A 14,305-nucleotide genomic window follows, 5' to 3' on the forward strand; every position below is an offset into this window, starting at 1 on the left:
AGTACCTAGCAAGCACCTCAACTTTCAAAACCTATCCAAAGTCTTTGGGTCCTCCCCAAAACCTTTTCTTTGCCAGATTCCTTCAAAACCTTCCCAAACTCAACACCAAGGGTTCATCTGAACCGGTCTAAAACCAGCTCAAATGTGTCCATAAACCTTTTAAAATCTCTCCAACCCCCTCAAACTAAAACCTCTTACCAACATCTCCCCACCTCAAACTATCATTGCCCCTCCAAAATATTCTTTTTAACTTCCTGTCTCTCCAGAACATCTGATAAATCTCTAAAAACCTCTTTTAAAACCCAAACATCCCATTCATTTCTTTCCAAGACCATTTCTAAATCTAAAACCTCGACAACCCTCCAAAGCCGTTCTTAAACGATGGTGCAAAATATTTCAGTACATTCCAAACTGGCCAAGAACCTTCTTAAAATTTACACAAGACCCTCACAAAACATCTTCTCCACAGCTTCTGGTGTGTTTCCCATCTTATTTGGTCTGGTCTGGTCCTGTCCAGTTCAATCCCATCTTGTCCAAACTGTTTAAGACCCTCTCAAACATCTCCATAACTTTTTCTTTGGTCTGGTTCAGTCCCATCTGGTCAGCTCTGATGTGGTCTGGTCTAAGTCTGTTCCTGTCCAGTTCAATCACATCTTGTCTAAATTGTCCAGGGCTAGTTTAAGAACCTCCTCGAAACTTACCCAAGAGCTTTGCAAAACATCTTCTCCACAACATTTTCTTTGGTTGGGTTTAGTCTAGTCTGGTCTGGTCTGTACTGGTCCAGTTCCATCTTATTTGGTCTGATCTGGTATAGGTCTGTTCCTGTCCAGTTCAATCCTATCTTGTTCAAGACCCTCTCAAACATCTCCTTCAGAGCTTTTTCTATGGTTTGGTTCAGTCTAGTCTAGACCAGACTGAAGTGGTCTTGCTTAGTCTGGTCTGTACTGGTCCAATCCCATCTTATTTGGTCTGTTGTAGTCTGGCTTGCTCTGGTTTTTGGTGATGTAGTCTGGTTTGGTCGTGGCTGGTCTTGTCTTATGTAGTCTTGTCCCCATCCTTCCTCTCTTTATTTTTCAGGTGATTTTAACAGATTTAAACTCTGAAAAACTCGATTTTTCTCGTCTGGTTTCGTTTTCTTTCATCGGTTTTTAGCCGTCCTTTCATGTTTGCTCCCTTTCTTGTCGTCTTTTCATCTTCTGGTGTAACTCTTGCAGAACCAATCTGACCGTCTCACACACACACACACACACACACACACACACACACACACACATCAAATATATTCCTCTGGTTGCTGAAACTCTCTTCTTGTGATTTTTCCAGTCTGTACAGCTCCACCCGGCTGCTCCTCCAAGCAGATTAAAACGCTACGAGTTATCAGTAAATCCTGTTCGACCCATCCGGTTGCCCCACTTCCCATGATGCCTTTTTCCATCTGGCCAATCAATTTGAGGGGAGATCAGTCAGAGGAATTCAGCTCACTTTTTCCTCAGTGTTTGATTTTAGCCCCTGGTCTTGTTTGTGTCTCTGGTCTCCTTTTTGGTCATTTTTTTTGGTCCATTTTTCCGTCTTTACTTCCCCTTCCCCTCTTTCTTTTCCTTCATTGTCATTGATCCGTTCTGCAGCCGTGTCAATAGACATCAGGCCTGTGGATCCACTGTTTGACTGCATGGATTGAACTCGGGGGACATCGAGGCTCCTGAACGTAGCTCCGGGGGCCCTACAGGGCCCTGAATTCCCCTCCGTGGGAAACAGGGATCATCGCTGCCAGCCGGAGCGAAACACAGCGCTTAGTTTCAGCCTCAGTTCACTGAGAACTGAACGACGACGCCTGATGCAATCATGTCATCAGTTTGCTTTGTGGACACAGCGGCCATATTTAATTTATGTCGCTCTAAAGTCTCATCTGATCCCATTTTTTTGATCTCCAAAGCCTCAGTTTGTGTCGCTGCAGCAGCTGGACGTCGGTGTTAACATATTCTCACAGAAGCTCCAGACAAAGACACAGAAAAGAAGCAACGCTAAGACAATATTTTAAGATCTAATATTTATGTGGTTGTAATTTTTAATGTTCCTAACACAGCAAACTGTTTATTCCAATAGTAACAAAATGAGATTATTGGCCAATTTATAAAAAGTATAACAATGAGTTTGTATTCGAATTATTGATCTTTAGTCAGATTAATGAAATCAAAAGAATAACTTCATAAAAGCTTTTTTATTTCTTAAAAAAATAAATCAAAGCAATCAAATTTCTTTTTGCTTTTGCTTAATGTACTGTTATTTATGTTTACATAAATCACTATTTCACTTTTCGTAGGTTTTTGCTTCCTAAACTGCAACTCTAAACTAAAATGTTAAATGTTTCTCAGCAAGCTTCATTTTGATACATCCAGTCCAGTCTTGTCTTTGTCAAATATAATCTCTTCTGTCCTATCGGACACGTTAAGTGTCTGTATCTCCTCATCACTGGATATAAACAACTTTCTCCACTTTTCTCCTTCTCCTGTCGTCCTGTCTCCATCCTCCTCCTCCTCCTCCACCTCCACCATTTCCTCTCTGACCACAGAATCAAACACTAATTGAGTTTTCATGTTCGCTCCTACACAATCCTGAGAGTCCAGAGGTCGTCCACATCTCCACCAGGACTTATAGATGACATTAGTGGTCAGAAGGAAAGCAGGTCGGACAAACCCCAACACACCAACACAAGACTCCAACCATGAAAGACTGTCCTAGGACTTATTTTTCAGACTGTAGCTACGATAAGAGGCAAAAATAATAAAAATGAACAGGAAACATTGTTACGTTACGTCATGTTACATTACGTCATGTTACGGTACATTACGTTGCATTAAGTCATGTTACGGTACATTACGTTGCATTAAGTCATGTTACGGTACATTATGTTATGTTACAGTACATTACGTTATGTTTCGTTACATTACATTATGTTTCGTTACATTACGTCATGTTACGTTACATTACGTTATGTTACAGTACATTACGCCATGTTTCGTTACATTACATTATGTTTCGTTACATTACGTCATGTTACGTTACATTACGTTATGTTACGGTACATTACGTCATGTTACGTTACATTACATTATGTTTCGTTACATTACGTTATGTTACGTTACATTACGCCATGTTTCGTTACATTATGTCATGTTTCGTTACATTATGTCATGTTTCGTTACATTACGTTATGTTTCGTTACATTACGTTATGTTTCGTTACATTACGTTATGTTACGGTACATTACATTACTGGTACTTTCTTTTTGTTTAATGTAAAGTTGTTTATGTTATGCACTAGCTGCCATGAACATGACATAAACATAACATTAGCCGTAGCGTTACACCCAGTTGTGCTGCACAAAGAGATAATTAGCACGCTACATGGTCGGCTAATTCAATTCTCAATAAGTAAGTTAGTTACTTATTTAGCGTTAGCTAACGTGACATAACCTTTTTAGTCGCGGTGGCTGTTGAACAGATTAAACTTCCGGTTTGCGTCACGTGATCCTCCAGCTAACCAATCCTGCTTTAGGACCGCCCTCTTAATTAGCATACAGAGATATAAATGATTTATAAAAAAACAAAATAATAATTTATTTATAATTGTGTGATTTGTGTCCTTCATTTCCAAACATGCAGATTTATGCATCGATTTTTCATTTTCTCTTCATGTATTATTCTCATCGTTATCCGACTTGTTATCGTCGTGTTAAACTCTCCTCCCTCCGTCGTTCTTTCATCCCTCGCTCTCTTCATCAGCACTGAAAAATGAGGCTTAATTAACTGTCTGCCTGCAGGACTTTCTGCATGTGTGTGTGTGTGTGTGTGTGTGTGTGCAGAGGTAAAGTAGGCCAGTCTATAAGGTGGTTAATTAGGATGCAGCAGGCCTCTGTCCGCTGGCTCGCAGGGACCAGATGGAGAGCCGGGTTCACAAACAGAGGAGGATTTTGTCCGACGATGTTTTCGCTTTCACCCCGACTCCACCACAGAACCAGAATCCAGACTGAAGGTTTATCTCCTCTCTCATTACAAACATCATTTGTTTGATTTGGTCAACAAACAGCACTGATATAGACACAAACCATAAACAAACATTTTCAGTAATAATTCATAAAATCTGGCTGATAAAATGATCAAATAATAAATTCATCTTTTTAGACTCGACTTCTTTCAGACCAAATCCACATTTATGTTTATTTGTCTGCAGATTTCACCAAAAGTTACATTAAATATTTAGAATATTTATATTTTTTTATTATTTTTTAGTCTTGTTTGTTTAAATGGATTTAGTTTTTCTTACTTGAATCTTGTTTTTGTTCATTTTTAGCTTCGTTTCTAACCGCAGAGTTATTTTAAACTATTAATATACAGTAAACAGTCATCATGCAACACACACTCAGTATCTAACACACACACACACACACACACACACACACACACACACACACACAAAGCGAGAGTGCTTTCACATGTCACAGACACTTAACATGTCGCCCCGGCAACAAGTCCCACTGGAACACCTGCACCCCGCTCGTCGTCACCATGGACACACATCCCACACTGTCAGTCACACACACTTAAATTCACAACACACACACACACACACACACTTAACCGCCACAACACATAGATGTATTGACCAGCTCCTGTTCTGGCACAACACCACTCCCCGGGCCTGTAGACCTGTCCTTGACGTCACATGCTCCCCTGTCACCTGTCGCAGGTGTTTCTTTTTCTTTTTTCTCCTCAAAAACACAATTAAAGGTGTCGACGCCTGCTTCCTGTTTTTAGCTCCTCACGGGTTTGTTGGAGCACTTTATAAATAACCACGACGTGCACTTTAATCACCTTTTGTCATCAGCTGTGTGACACCCCGTGGGCGCGAGCACAGTTTAATTTAATCCTCTAACCCTCCTCTAATTGATGCTCTTGCGAGCAGCAGTGGCGGCGGCGGTGGCGGTTTGCTATTTGTGAAGCGGTGCTGGTCGGCTGCCTCGGCTCCGCTTCACGCTGAATACATCAGCCGCCGCTGAAGTGAGAGACTCAGAGGGAAACAGATAGAAAATAGCTCTTCTCATTGTCTCCGTCCTCTCGATTCTGATCTGTCAGACAAACAGACGAATGGATTCCAATGAAAAGACAGCAGAATGGAGTTCGGCGTAAACAAAACACAATTCCCCTTCCCGCTCTTTTTAGCCTCGTTTTGCATAACGAGCCGCGACACGCTTGGCATTGAGATTCAAATGAGTAAGTGGCGGCTTAAGATGGACTTAGCTGCACTTCACTGGGACTGTTTATCCGCTTTCATAAAGGATGTGTCATTCTCAACACTTCCTGTCTGCGAGGGTTTGAGAGCTTTACGAAACTTTATTGATCTCGGCCAGGAAACGAGGCCACAGCCACACACACAAACACGCCAACACTCATCAGCTCTCATGACTGAAATATGCCGGCACAGTGAGAGAGCCGGCTTGAATCAAAGTGTTCTCATGAGCCGGAGGAGACGTCGTAACAACCAACATACAACGTTGTGACAGCGTTCAGCGGGGACCTCGACGTATACGAGAGACAGTAGAGTTCAGATGAGAGGAGGAGTGATCCGACTGAGACTCCAACCACCGCTAGAAAATGTCTTTGCCAACCGCTGTGCCAAGATGGAGACAGTCTGCGGGGACGTCACAGAGACTACGTCCAGGTTTTAGACAGTCTGTGGGGACGTCACGGAGACTATGTCTAGGTCTTAGACAGACTGCCGGCCTGCTCTGTCGTTTGATTGATGTCTCGTATCGCTGTCCGTTGACTCGTCTCGTTAGGACGTTAATAAGAAACGAAGCGATGGTTTGATAGTGAGCTGACTGAAAGTGTTAAAGCTGTGGTGCAGTTCACTGGGAGGGAAAACTTAATCCAACCAACAACAGGAAATGACCCCAAAACACAGGGGATTATGGGTAGAAGCAGAGCAAAATGGAGCTCATGTTCATGTCTGTTCACGCGTTCACCAAGCTGAAGCCGAGCCGAGTTTGTTCCAGAATCAGAAATCCAGCTGAGCGTACGAGCGTCGTGTCAGGCTGAGGCGTGAGAGGAGGAACGACGCCGCGCTCCAAAAGACAAACATGTCCGTCCCTGACCGTCAGCTTTCAGCTTTTCAAGCCCTCCGTCAACATCTTCCACTCATCTTCCTCGCTCAAGGCCGGCTGCAGCCCCGAGCTCGACGTTGCTCTGCATTTCAGTATGCATGCATGCATGTTCAGTGAGTTCTGGCCCGAGTTCAGCCGTTCACATCAGGGATCAGTACATCGCCAGGCTGCGAGGAGCGGCGCGTCACGGAGGAATGCTCAGCTGTGAAGAGGCCGAACTCTGCAGCTCAGCTGGATGATGATGGTAACTGACACACCTGGTGCTGGGCAGGACTGTAGGGTGAAGTATCAGGATGAGTACAGTTCAGTGAAGACACGGTGTGTGTCCGTCAGAACCTCCTGGAAAACAACCTTGGCTTCATAAACACTTTCAAGGCTGACTAACCCTAAAAACCACCACAGACTGACATCTGTGGGCGACGACATCTGAAGTTCAAATAACGTACAATGTAACATATGTAACATTCGTAACATAAAGTAACGTAATGTAACATATTGTAACATAAAGTAACATTCGTAACATTCGTAACATATTGTAACATAAAGTAACATGATGTAACATAAAGTAACATGATGTAACATAAAGTAACATAAAGTAACATAACGTAACATATTGTAACATAAAGTAACATATTGTAACAAAGTAACATAAAGTAACATATTGTAACATAAAGTAACATAAAGTAACATGATGTAACATAAAGTAACATAACGTAACAAACTAACACGATGTAACAGTAACATAAAGTAACATGATGTAACATAAAGTAACATATTGTAACATGATGTAACATAAAGTAACATGATGTAACATATTGTAACATAATGTAACATAAAGTAACATAATGTAACATGATGTAACATAAAGTAACATGATGTAACATAAAGTAACATAAAGTAACATGATGTAACATAAAGTAACATAAAGTAACATGATGTAACCAACTTAGAGACGTAAATAATCTGCTGTGTGTAACCTTCAGATGTTGGGCTCCAGGTTTTTAACGTGTAATCCCCCAAAACAAACTTGTGTTTACATTCAGAGCAGTAATAATACTTTGTCAGGCAGGTCTGAGGACAGCGTCAGTAACAGTGAGCTATCTTCACACAGCATTAATGAAATGCCATTGTTCTGGTGTCAGTGACCTTCCCTCAGCCCGCAGACATGTTGTCGTCCTCCCTCGCCTGGACTGACACGTGCTGACCGCCGGCGCCGCGTCTGAACGTGTTGATGTTTATCACGATAATGGGACAGATTCCATTTCACTTTCATACGCGGCCCACAGCGCAGCATATGTAAAACAACAAGACAGAAATAGACGTGATTATTCTGGATTTTATGAGCCGACTGAAGACCAGCGACGCAGAAGAAGACGGAGAGAGAGGAGCGCTCAGCTGGAAGACTGTTGTTCTCCTTCATCACCTCTGTATATTCACCTCCTCCTCCTCCTCCTCCTCCTCCATGGAGTCAGACTTGATTTACAGACTTTGTGATGGACCTCGCTAGTTTTGGGAAGAGGCTCAGCCTGGGATGCCAGGATCTCTCTCCTCCTTCAGTTTGTTGTCAGACTTCCAGAGACGATATATAAAGACAGAAACACCTCCTCCTCCTCCTCCTGCTCCTGCTCTGTCTCCTCACTTCTTCTCTCGTCTCTCTGAAGTGAAGTTTCCTCTCTTGTTCGCCGTTGTTGTCTCCTTCGCCGCCGTGAAACAACACAGGAGCCAAAACAAGAGCGAGCGCCGAGGCGGCTTCAAACCAAACAAATCCCTCCTCAGAAGTGTGTGTGTGTGTGTGTGTGTGTGTGTGTGTGTGTTTTGGGAGTTCCTGCCGTGTGATCTTCTGAAAGTTTTGTTGTTTTATTTTGGAGGAGCCGCTCGCCTCCCTCACTTCCTGCCCGTCACTCGTTGATGAAAGAGCAGAAGACATGACGGATGTCGTACAGATGTCACCTCCACGCTAGCTGGGCTAACAAGCTGCGTTACTACAAAGCCCACACACAACAAAAGGAAACGGTCACGGCGCAAGCTAACGAGATGAAGCATCTAAAATACACACAACAACAAACAGATGTTTCCAGATTTTGTTAAAACATTTTCTGATGCAAACGTTCTCAAAATAACAATTTAAAACACGCTAACTGAAACTTAAAGGTGCCAAAATATTGTCTCAGTAATTGGCATCGGCTAATTTATCCAGACTTCATGGGGCTAACCTGCACGTCAACATTTATCTTAAAAATCTCACTTCAGTCTTAATTAGGGATGTAACCAGAGCTTGATTTGTAAAGCGGGAGGTCCCAGAACGCAGAGGGTGGGTGAATCCGGAGTGTGGGGGGGAGGCGCACTAAGAACGATACCGAAATTAAACTAGCTATGTTAGTAACAGTTATCAAGTCCTGACAGTGTAGAGTCACATGACAGTAACCGTTTTAGCCACAAAAGACAACGCTCAGAATAAAAGGATGGACTTCACTCTCCACACACACGTTATGGCAACATACGAATCAACAATTAACACATAAAACATGGATTACAATAACCAGCACAAACACAGCAGAGAATAATAATAAAGACTTCATCTTTCTTGCACCTTATTTGTTCAAAAAAAGCCAATACAGCATCCAAATAAAGAAAGAAAAAATTATATATTTTAGCTCATTCACTCTGAGGACAGTAGGCTAACGTCCAAAACAGAAATGTCCAATAAGCCTGATATGCGCTGTGCTCCAGCTGATAATTATCGATTGTTTTAGACGTTTCGGTTGATTATATGGGCATTTTTGGTCACAATAGTTATATGTTGGAACAAAATTGTCCATCATAAATAGTGATCTCCCCAGCGAGGTGAAGACGCCCCTGCACATAATTTATTTTCAGAAGGTAATTGACAGAGGAGGTGCCGGATCTTGTTCCGGCAGGATCCGGCACAAATTAAGCCCTGGATGTAACGATACACTCAACTTACGACTTGATACGGTTCATGATTTTTTGTTCACGATACGATTTTTCCGTGATTTTTTTTTTATCAAAATGAGCTACAGACAAATTATGACCAAATAAAATGATCTTTTTATTTGTAGGAAAAAAATCTCTCTTTACAGAAACTCTCAAACAGTTTGTTCTTATAAAAAGTGCAACGTAAACAACAAAACACAGATATCTCCTTTCTTTAGAAACAGCGTCACAGTAAACTGCTGTTAACTGCTGTAATGTGCAGTTTTCCTCTCGAGGTGGCGTAACGTTACTTCTCACTGTGGTGGCGGCTGATATGCTGCTGCATGTTGCTGCATGTTGCTCGTGTTGCCGCTATATGTTGCAGTCTCTTGCAATATTTCCATGCTGTTTTGGTTTAGTCTGTCCATTTCTCACGGTTGTATTTGTTTTTATTTGCTAATGTTGCTTGCTAACGCGTTTTAGTGGTTTTAACGGTTGTATCATGTTCGCGTGGCGCGGGTGAGCTAGTAGAGTTGGTGGGGACCAAAGCGGAGCTCAAAGGAGGTTATTCTTCTCGTTGTTTGGTGTCACGTAACGGATGTTTCATCGTTTTTTTCTGTCTCCTCCTTCCTCCAGGTGATGAGTGGTACCTGTGCAGGCTGACTCTGAGCATGCCCAGCCAGGCCGACCTGCAGTGGGCCATGTTTCCCGCGCCTTACCTGGGCGCCGTCGGTCCTGACGCCGCGCCCGGCTCTGTGGTGTACCGACTTTTGGCACGGCAACGGGATGGGACACTCGGACAGGCCCAGTACCTCCTGCTGGACGGTGAGTGTATGAGATGATGTAACGTACGCGGACACGTAAAAACAACCCACGTTCGCTCGTATCTCCGTCCTGTATCTGTAATTATCTCTGCCAGGCACTTTGTGACAAACCTGTTTTTGTTGCTGTGTTTCTAAATAAAATTTGACTTGTTGAATTTCAATTACCGTCAAAAAAAAAAAAAAAAAAGAAGCACATAAATGGCGTTGGAGCTGCGCCGCCGTTAATCGCTCCCCCGGGGGCCAAAGAAAGCTCCAGATTCTGGAATAATAGGAACGTCTCTGGAGAGGCAGCGAGCGGGAGGGTGGGCGGACGGTGCCGGTGGCTGTGTGTTTTCATTTTTTATATTATTTCAGAGAAGAAGAAGAAGAAGAAGAGGAGGAGAGATATTTTGAGAGCTAATTTCTAATGCTGTCTTAATAAGAGCTTCTCACTTCCCTTTGGCGAAATGTGACGACGAATAATCCAATAATTTACATTCAAAATGTTTTTTTTAATATCATGCCAATATGGAAATATATTCACACAGTGTGTGTGTGTCACACAGTGTGTGTGTGTGTGTGTTTTAAATTTTCAGTTCGTGCGGATGGAAAGATTAAAATTAAATTTATTTTATTAAGATGATTACAAAATGTTTCTAGCGGCTGCAGCTAGCTGGCTAACGCGAACTCTTCTTAAGTTGGTCTTCATGCTAAGCTATGCTAAGCTAACCACATCCCTTCTTAACACACAAACAAACAAACTGGACCGGACTTATATCTGTGTTAATGTTCTCGCTCGTCGCTTCCCTACAGTGTCAACAGTGTGCAACATTAGCTAATAGCTAACGTTAGCTTAGAAATGTAGTCCGCTAACGTTAACAACAACAGAGTCCAGTTTGAAGGCTAACATTACAAAACATGTTTAATGTGTTGTGTTTTCAGTTGGCTAATGTTAGCTCGCTTGCTAAAGCGTATAAGTTGCTAGCTAATGTAGCAAAATGTCGTTAGCATTGGCTAATTTATCCGGACTTCTAGACAGACCCATTAGTTAGAGCTTAGCATTGAGACTGAAGCATTAGCATTAGCTAGATAGAAGTGAGATTTACCAGCCTGGCTGGTAAATCTCACTTCTATCTAGCTAATGCTAATGCTAATGCTTCAGTCTCAATGCTAAGCTAAGCTAAGCTAAGCTAAGCGCACAACTACTGTGATTTCTATGTTCTATTGTCTGTCTAGTCGGACCGCTTCTAGCTGCTACTAGCAGCTGCAGCTACTTAGCTAATGCTAATGCTTCAGTCTCAATGCTAAGCTAAGCTAAGCTAACCTGTGCAGGTGAGACAGTGAAACTGACCAATGAGAGCGTTGATACTCTGTCAGTGATGAACTCCACAAATAGACAGGGAGATGATTGACAGGTCGGATCAGCTGTTGTTGGTTCAAAGCCCCTCCGGTCAACAGCTGAGGACGCGTCCCTTCCTTTAGTCTTCTTCTCTCGTCCCCGCGGTCACGAACATTCAAAGCTTCACAGAGTTTCTTCTTCTCTGGTTCTTCAGGTGGGGACGAGTGCTTCGAGGTGGACCGTCGCTCCGGTGACATCAGGACCACGGGACGACCTCTGACCCCCAGTAGGGAGTACCAGCTGTCTGTGCAGGCGGTGGACGGGCGTGGTCGTAAAGGGAGACCGGCTACGGTGGCCATCCTGGCCGGCTACAGGCCGCCGCAGTTCACCAACTCCACCTACAGCCTGAACGTACCTGAGAACACACCTGTGGGCCAGCCGTGAGTCACCAGCTGTCAGGTCATATTCAATGTGTCACCACGTAGTAGCAAACTGACGAGTTACCATGGTAACGGCTGAAAAAAACTGTTGGTACCTAAAGGGAGCTAATGAGAGCTAGCTAACAAGAGCTAATGGAGGCTAACAGGAGCTAATGGAAGCTAATGGAAGCTAACAGGAGCTAGCTAACAGAAGCTAATGGAAGCTAACAGAAGCTAACAGGAGCTAGCTAACAGAAGCTAACAGGAGCTAATGGAAGCTAACAGGAGCTAGCTAACAGAAGCTAATGGAAGCTAACAGAAGCTAACAGGAGCTAATGGAAGCTAACAGGAGCTAGCTAACAGAAGCTAATGGAAGTTAATAGGAACTAGCTAACAGAGCTAATGGAAGCTAACAGGAGCGAGCTAACAGAGCTAATGGAAGCTAACAGGAGCTAACTAACAGAAGCTAATGGAGGTTAACAGGAGATAGCTAACAGAGCTAATGGAAGCTAACAGGAGCGAGCTAACAGAGCTAATGGAAGATAACAGGCGCTAGCTAACAGAGCTAATGGAAGCTAACAGGAGCTAGCTAACAGAGCTAATGGAGGCTAACAGGAGCTAGTTAACAGAGCTAATGGAAGCTAACAGGAGCTAGCTAACAGAGCTAATGGAAGCTAACAGGAGCTAGCTAACAGAGCTAATGGAGGCTAACAGGAGCTAACGTAGTTAAAGGTCTCAGTGCTGTTATTCACTGAACGTTTCTTGTTCAAACACTTGTTGTTGTACATAGATTATTATCATAGTACTTGTAGTACTTGTTGTATCGAGTATTATCAGTGGTACTTTTCTGCGTCCTCTGTGTGTTTCTGAGCATGAAATGTCTGTTTGTGTCTCCATATTTACAGAAACATCATTTACATTTCACTGCCTCTGAGTGTGTCTGTGTGTCTGTGTGTGTGTGTGTGTGTGTGTGTGCATGTCATGTGATGCATGAAAAGATGAGCCCTGTAGAGCAAGACAAAGGAAGAAGGAAGGAAGGAAGGAAGGAAGGAAGGAAGGAAGGAAGGATGGATGGATGGATGGATGGATGGATGGATGGATGGATGGATGGATGAGGAGAAGGACCCAGATGTGTGAGCGTGGCCCGAGGCTGAGAATGTGAAAGTGTGGCAAATTCAAATATTTATTAAAAGCAAGGTCTGGATAAACATGAAGGGGAGTGTGTGTGTGTGTGTGTGTGTGTGTGTGTGTGTGTGAGTGTGTGAGAGACTCCCTCAGGGCTGCTGGCGTAAAGCACATTGTATTAATATCCAAGTATCCATGCCACCATGTGAGCAGTGTGTGTGTGTGTTGCCTTAATGTGTGTGTGTGCGTGTGCGTGTGTTGCCTTCATGTGTGTGTGCATGTGCGTGTGTGTGTTGCCTTCGTGTGTGTGTGTGTCGTTGAGTGCGTTTCAATAAATTGATTAACAAAGTTTCAGCTGGTTTGTGAGTTCAGAAAGGCTGCAGACTTATTAGTTAGCTCAGTGTGTTAGCTGCTGTTAGCTAATGTTAGCTGCTGTTAGCTCAGTTTGTTAGCTGCTGTTAGCTCAGTGTGTTAGCTGCTGTTAGCTCATGTTAGCTGCTGTTAGCTCAGTGTCTTAGCTGCTGTTAGCTCAGTCTGTTAGCTGCTGTTAGCTCATGTTAGCTGCTGTTAGCTCATGTTAGCTGCTGTTAGCTAATGTTAGCTGCTGTTAGCTCAGTGTGTTAGTTGCTGTTAGCTCATGTTAGCTCATGTTAGCTGCTGTTAGCCATGTGTTTGTATAGAGTCCTGTGGTGAAATGACCTCTCAGCTGATTTGTTGTCTCAGTGAACAGTTTCCTCGTCAGTTTTATGGACTCAGTCTTCTTCTTGTCCTCTGTGCAGTGTCTCCGTGGTTCAGGCCGTCTCCTTCCAGAAGAAGACTCTGTCCTACATGCTGCTGCTCAATCCTGGAAATCTGTTCAGCATCAACCAGGAGAGCGGAGCGCTCAGCCTGACCCGGACCGTCGACTACGAGAGCGGACACAACCTCCACACGCTGCAGGTCCGAACCTCCGAACCCGACACCGGCCTGAGCAGCGTGGCAGAGGTACACTCACACACATCACACCAGTCTTCAAGACAGTCCCCACAGACTGTCTAAAGACTGGACGTAGTCTCTGTGACGTCCCCACAGACTGTCTAAAGACTGGACGTAGTCTCTGGTCTTATTGGTCCTCTGTCTCTGTCTGCAGGTGGTCGTCCACGTCACGGATGAGAACGACTGCTCTCCTGAGTTCCTTCACTCCATCTACAGCAGAGACAACGTACCTGAAAGCATCGCGCCTGGAACCTCCCTGCTGCAAGGTATGACCCACTGTCAGTGAACACACCATCAACAACATCACACCTCTCTGTGTGTGTGTGTGTGTGTGTGTGTGTGTGTGTGTGTGTGCCATCTGTTGTAGTTGCTGGTTGACATCAAACAGGTCGACTTCAGTGTTACTCTGATTGGGCAAACAGCCACACACATGCAAACACAACAGACTTTCTGTTTATAACATTCTCCTCTCTCCTCTCTCCTCTCCTCTCTCCTTCTCTCCTCTCTCCTCTCCTCCTCTCTCCTCTCCTCCTCTCCTCTCTCCTTTCCT

At 43.7% G+C, this 14,305-nt stretch overlaps 1 protein-coding gene across 3 annotated transcripts in view; it reads left to right on the plus strand.

Moving 5' to 3' along the window:
- Nucleotides 1-14,305, plus strand: part of LOC104938055 (neural-cadherin) — an 89,718-nt gene that overhangs the window by 19,306 nt on the left and 56,107 nt on the right. For all 3 annotated transcript variants that reach the window (XM_027275370.1, XM_027275371.1, XM_027275372.1), the window contains exons 2-5: nt 9,731-9,919; nt 11,451-11,676; nt 13,560-13,764; nt 13,910-14,021. In XM_027275370.1, the coding sequence (XP_027131171.1) occupies nt 9,731-9,919; nt 11,451-11,676; nt 13,560-13,764; nt 13,910-14,021 (732 nt within the window). The remainder of the gene's footprint in view (nt 1-9,730; nt 9,920-11,450; nt 11,677-13,559; nt 13,765-13,909; nt 14,022-14,305) is intronic.

The sequence above is a fragment of the Larimichthys crocea genome, unplaced genomic scaffold (assembly GCF_000972845.2).
Source record: "Larimichthys crocea isolate SSNF unplaced genomic scaffold, L_crocea_2.0 scaffold107, whole genome shotgun sequence".
In the NCBI taxonomy this organism is placed as follows: Eukaryota; Metazoa; Chordata; class Actinopteri; family Sciaenidae; genus Larimichthys; species Larimichthys crocea.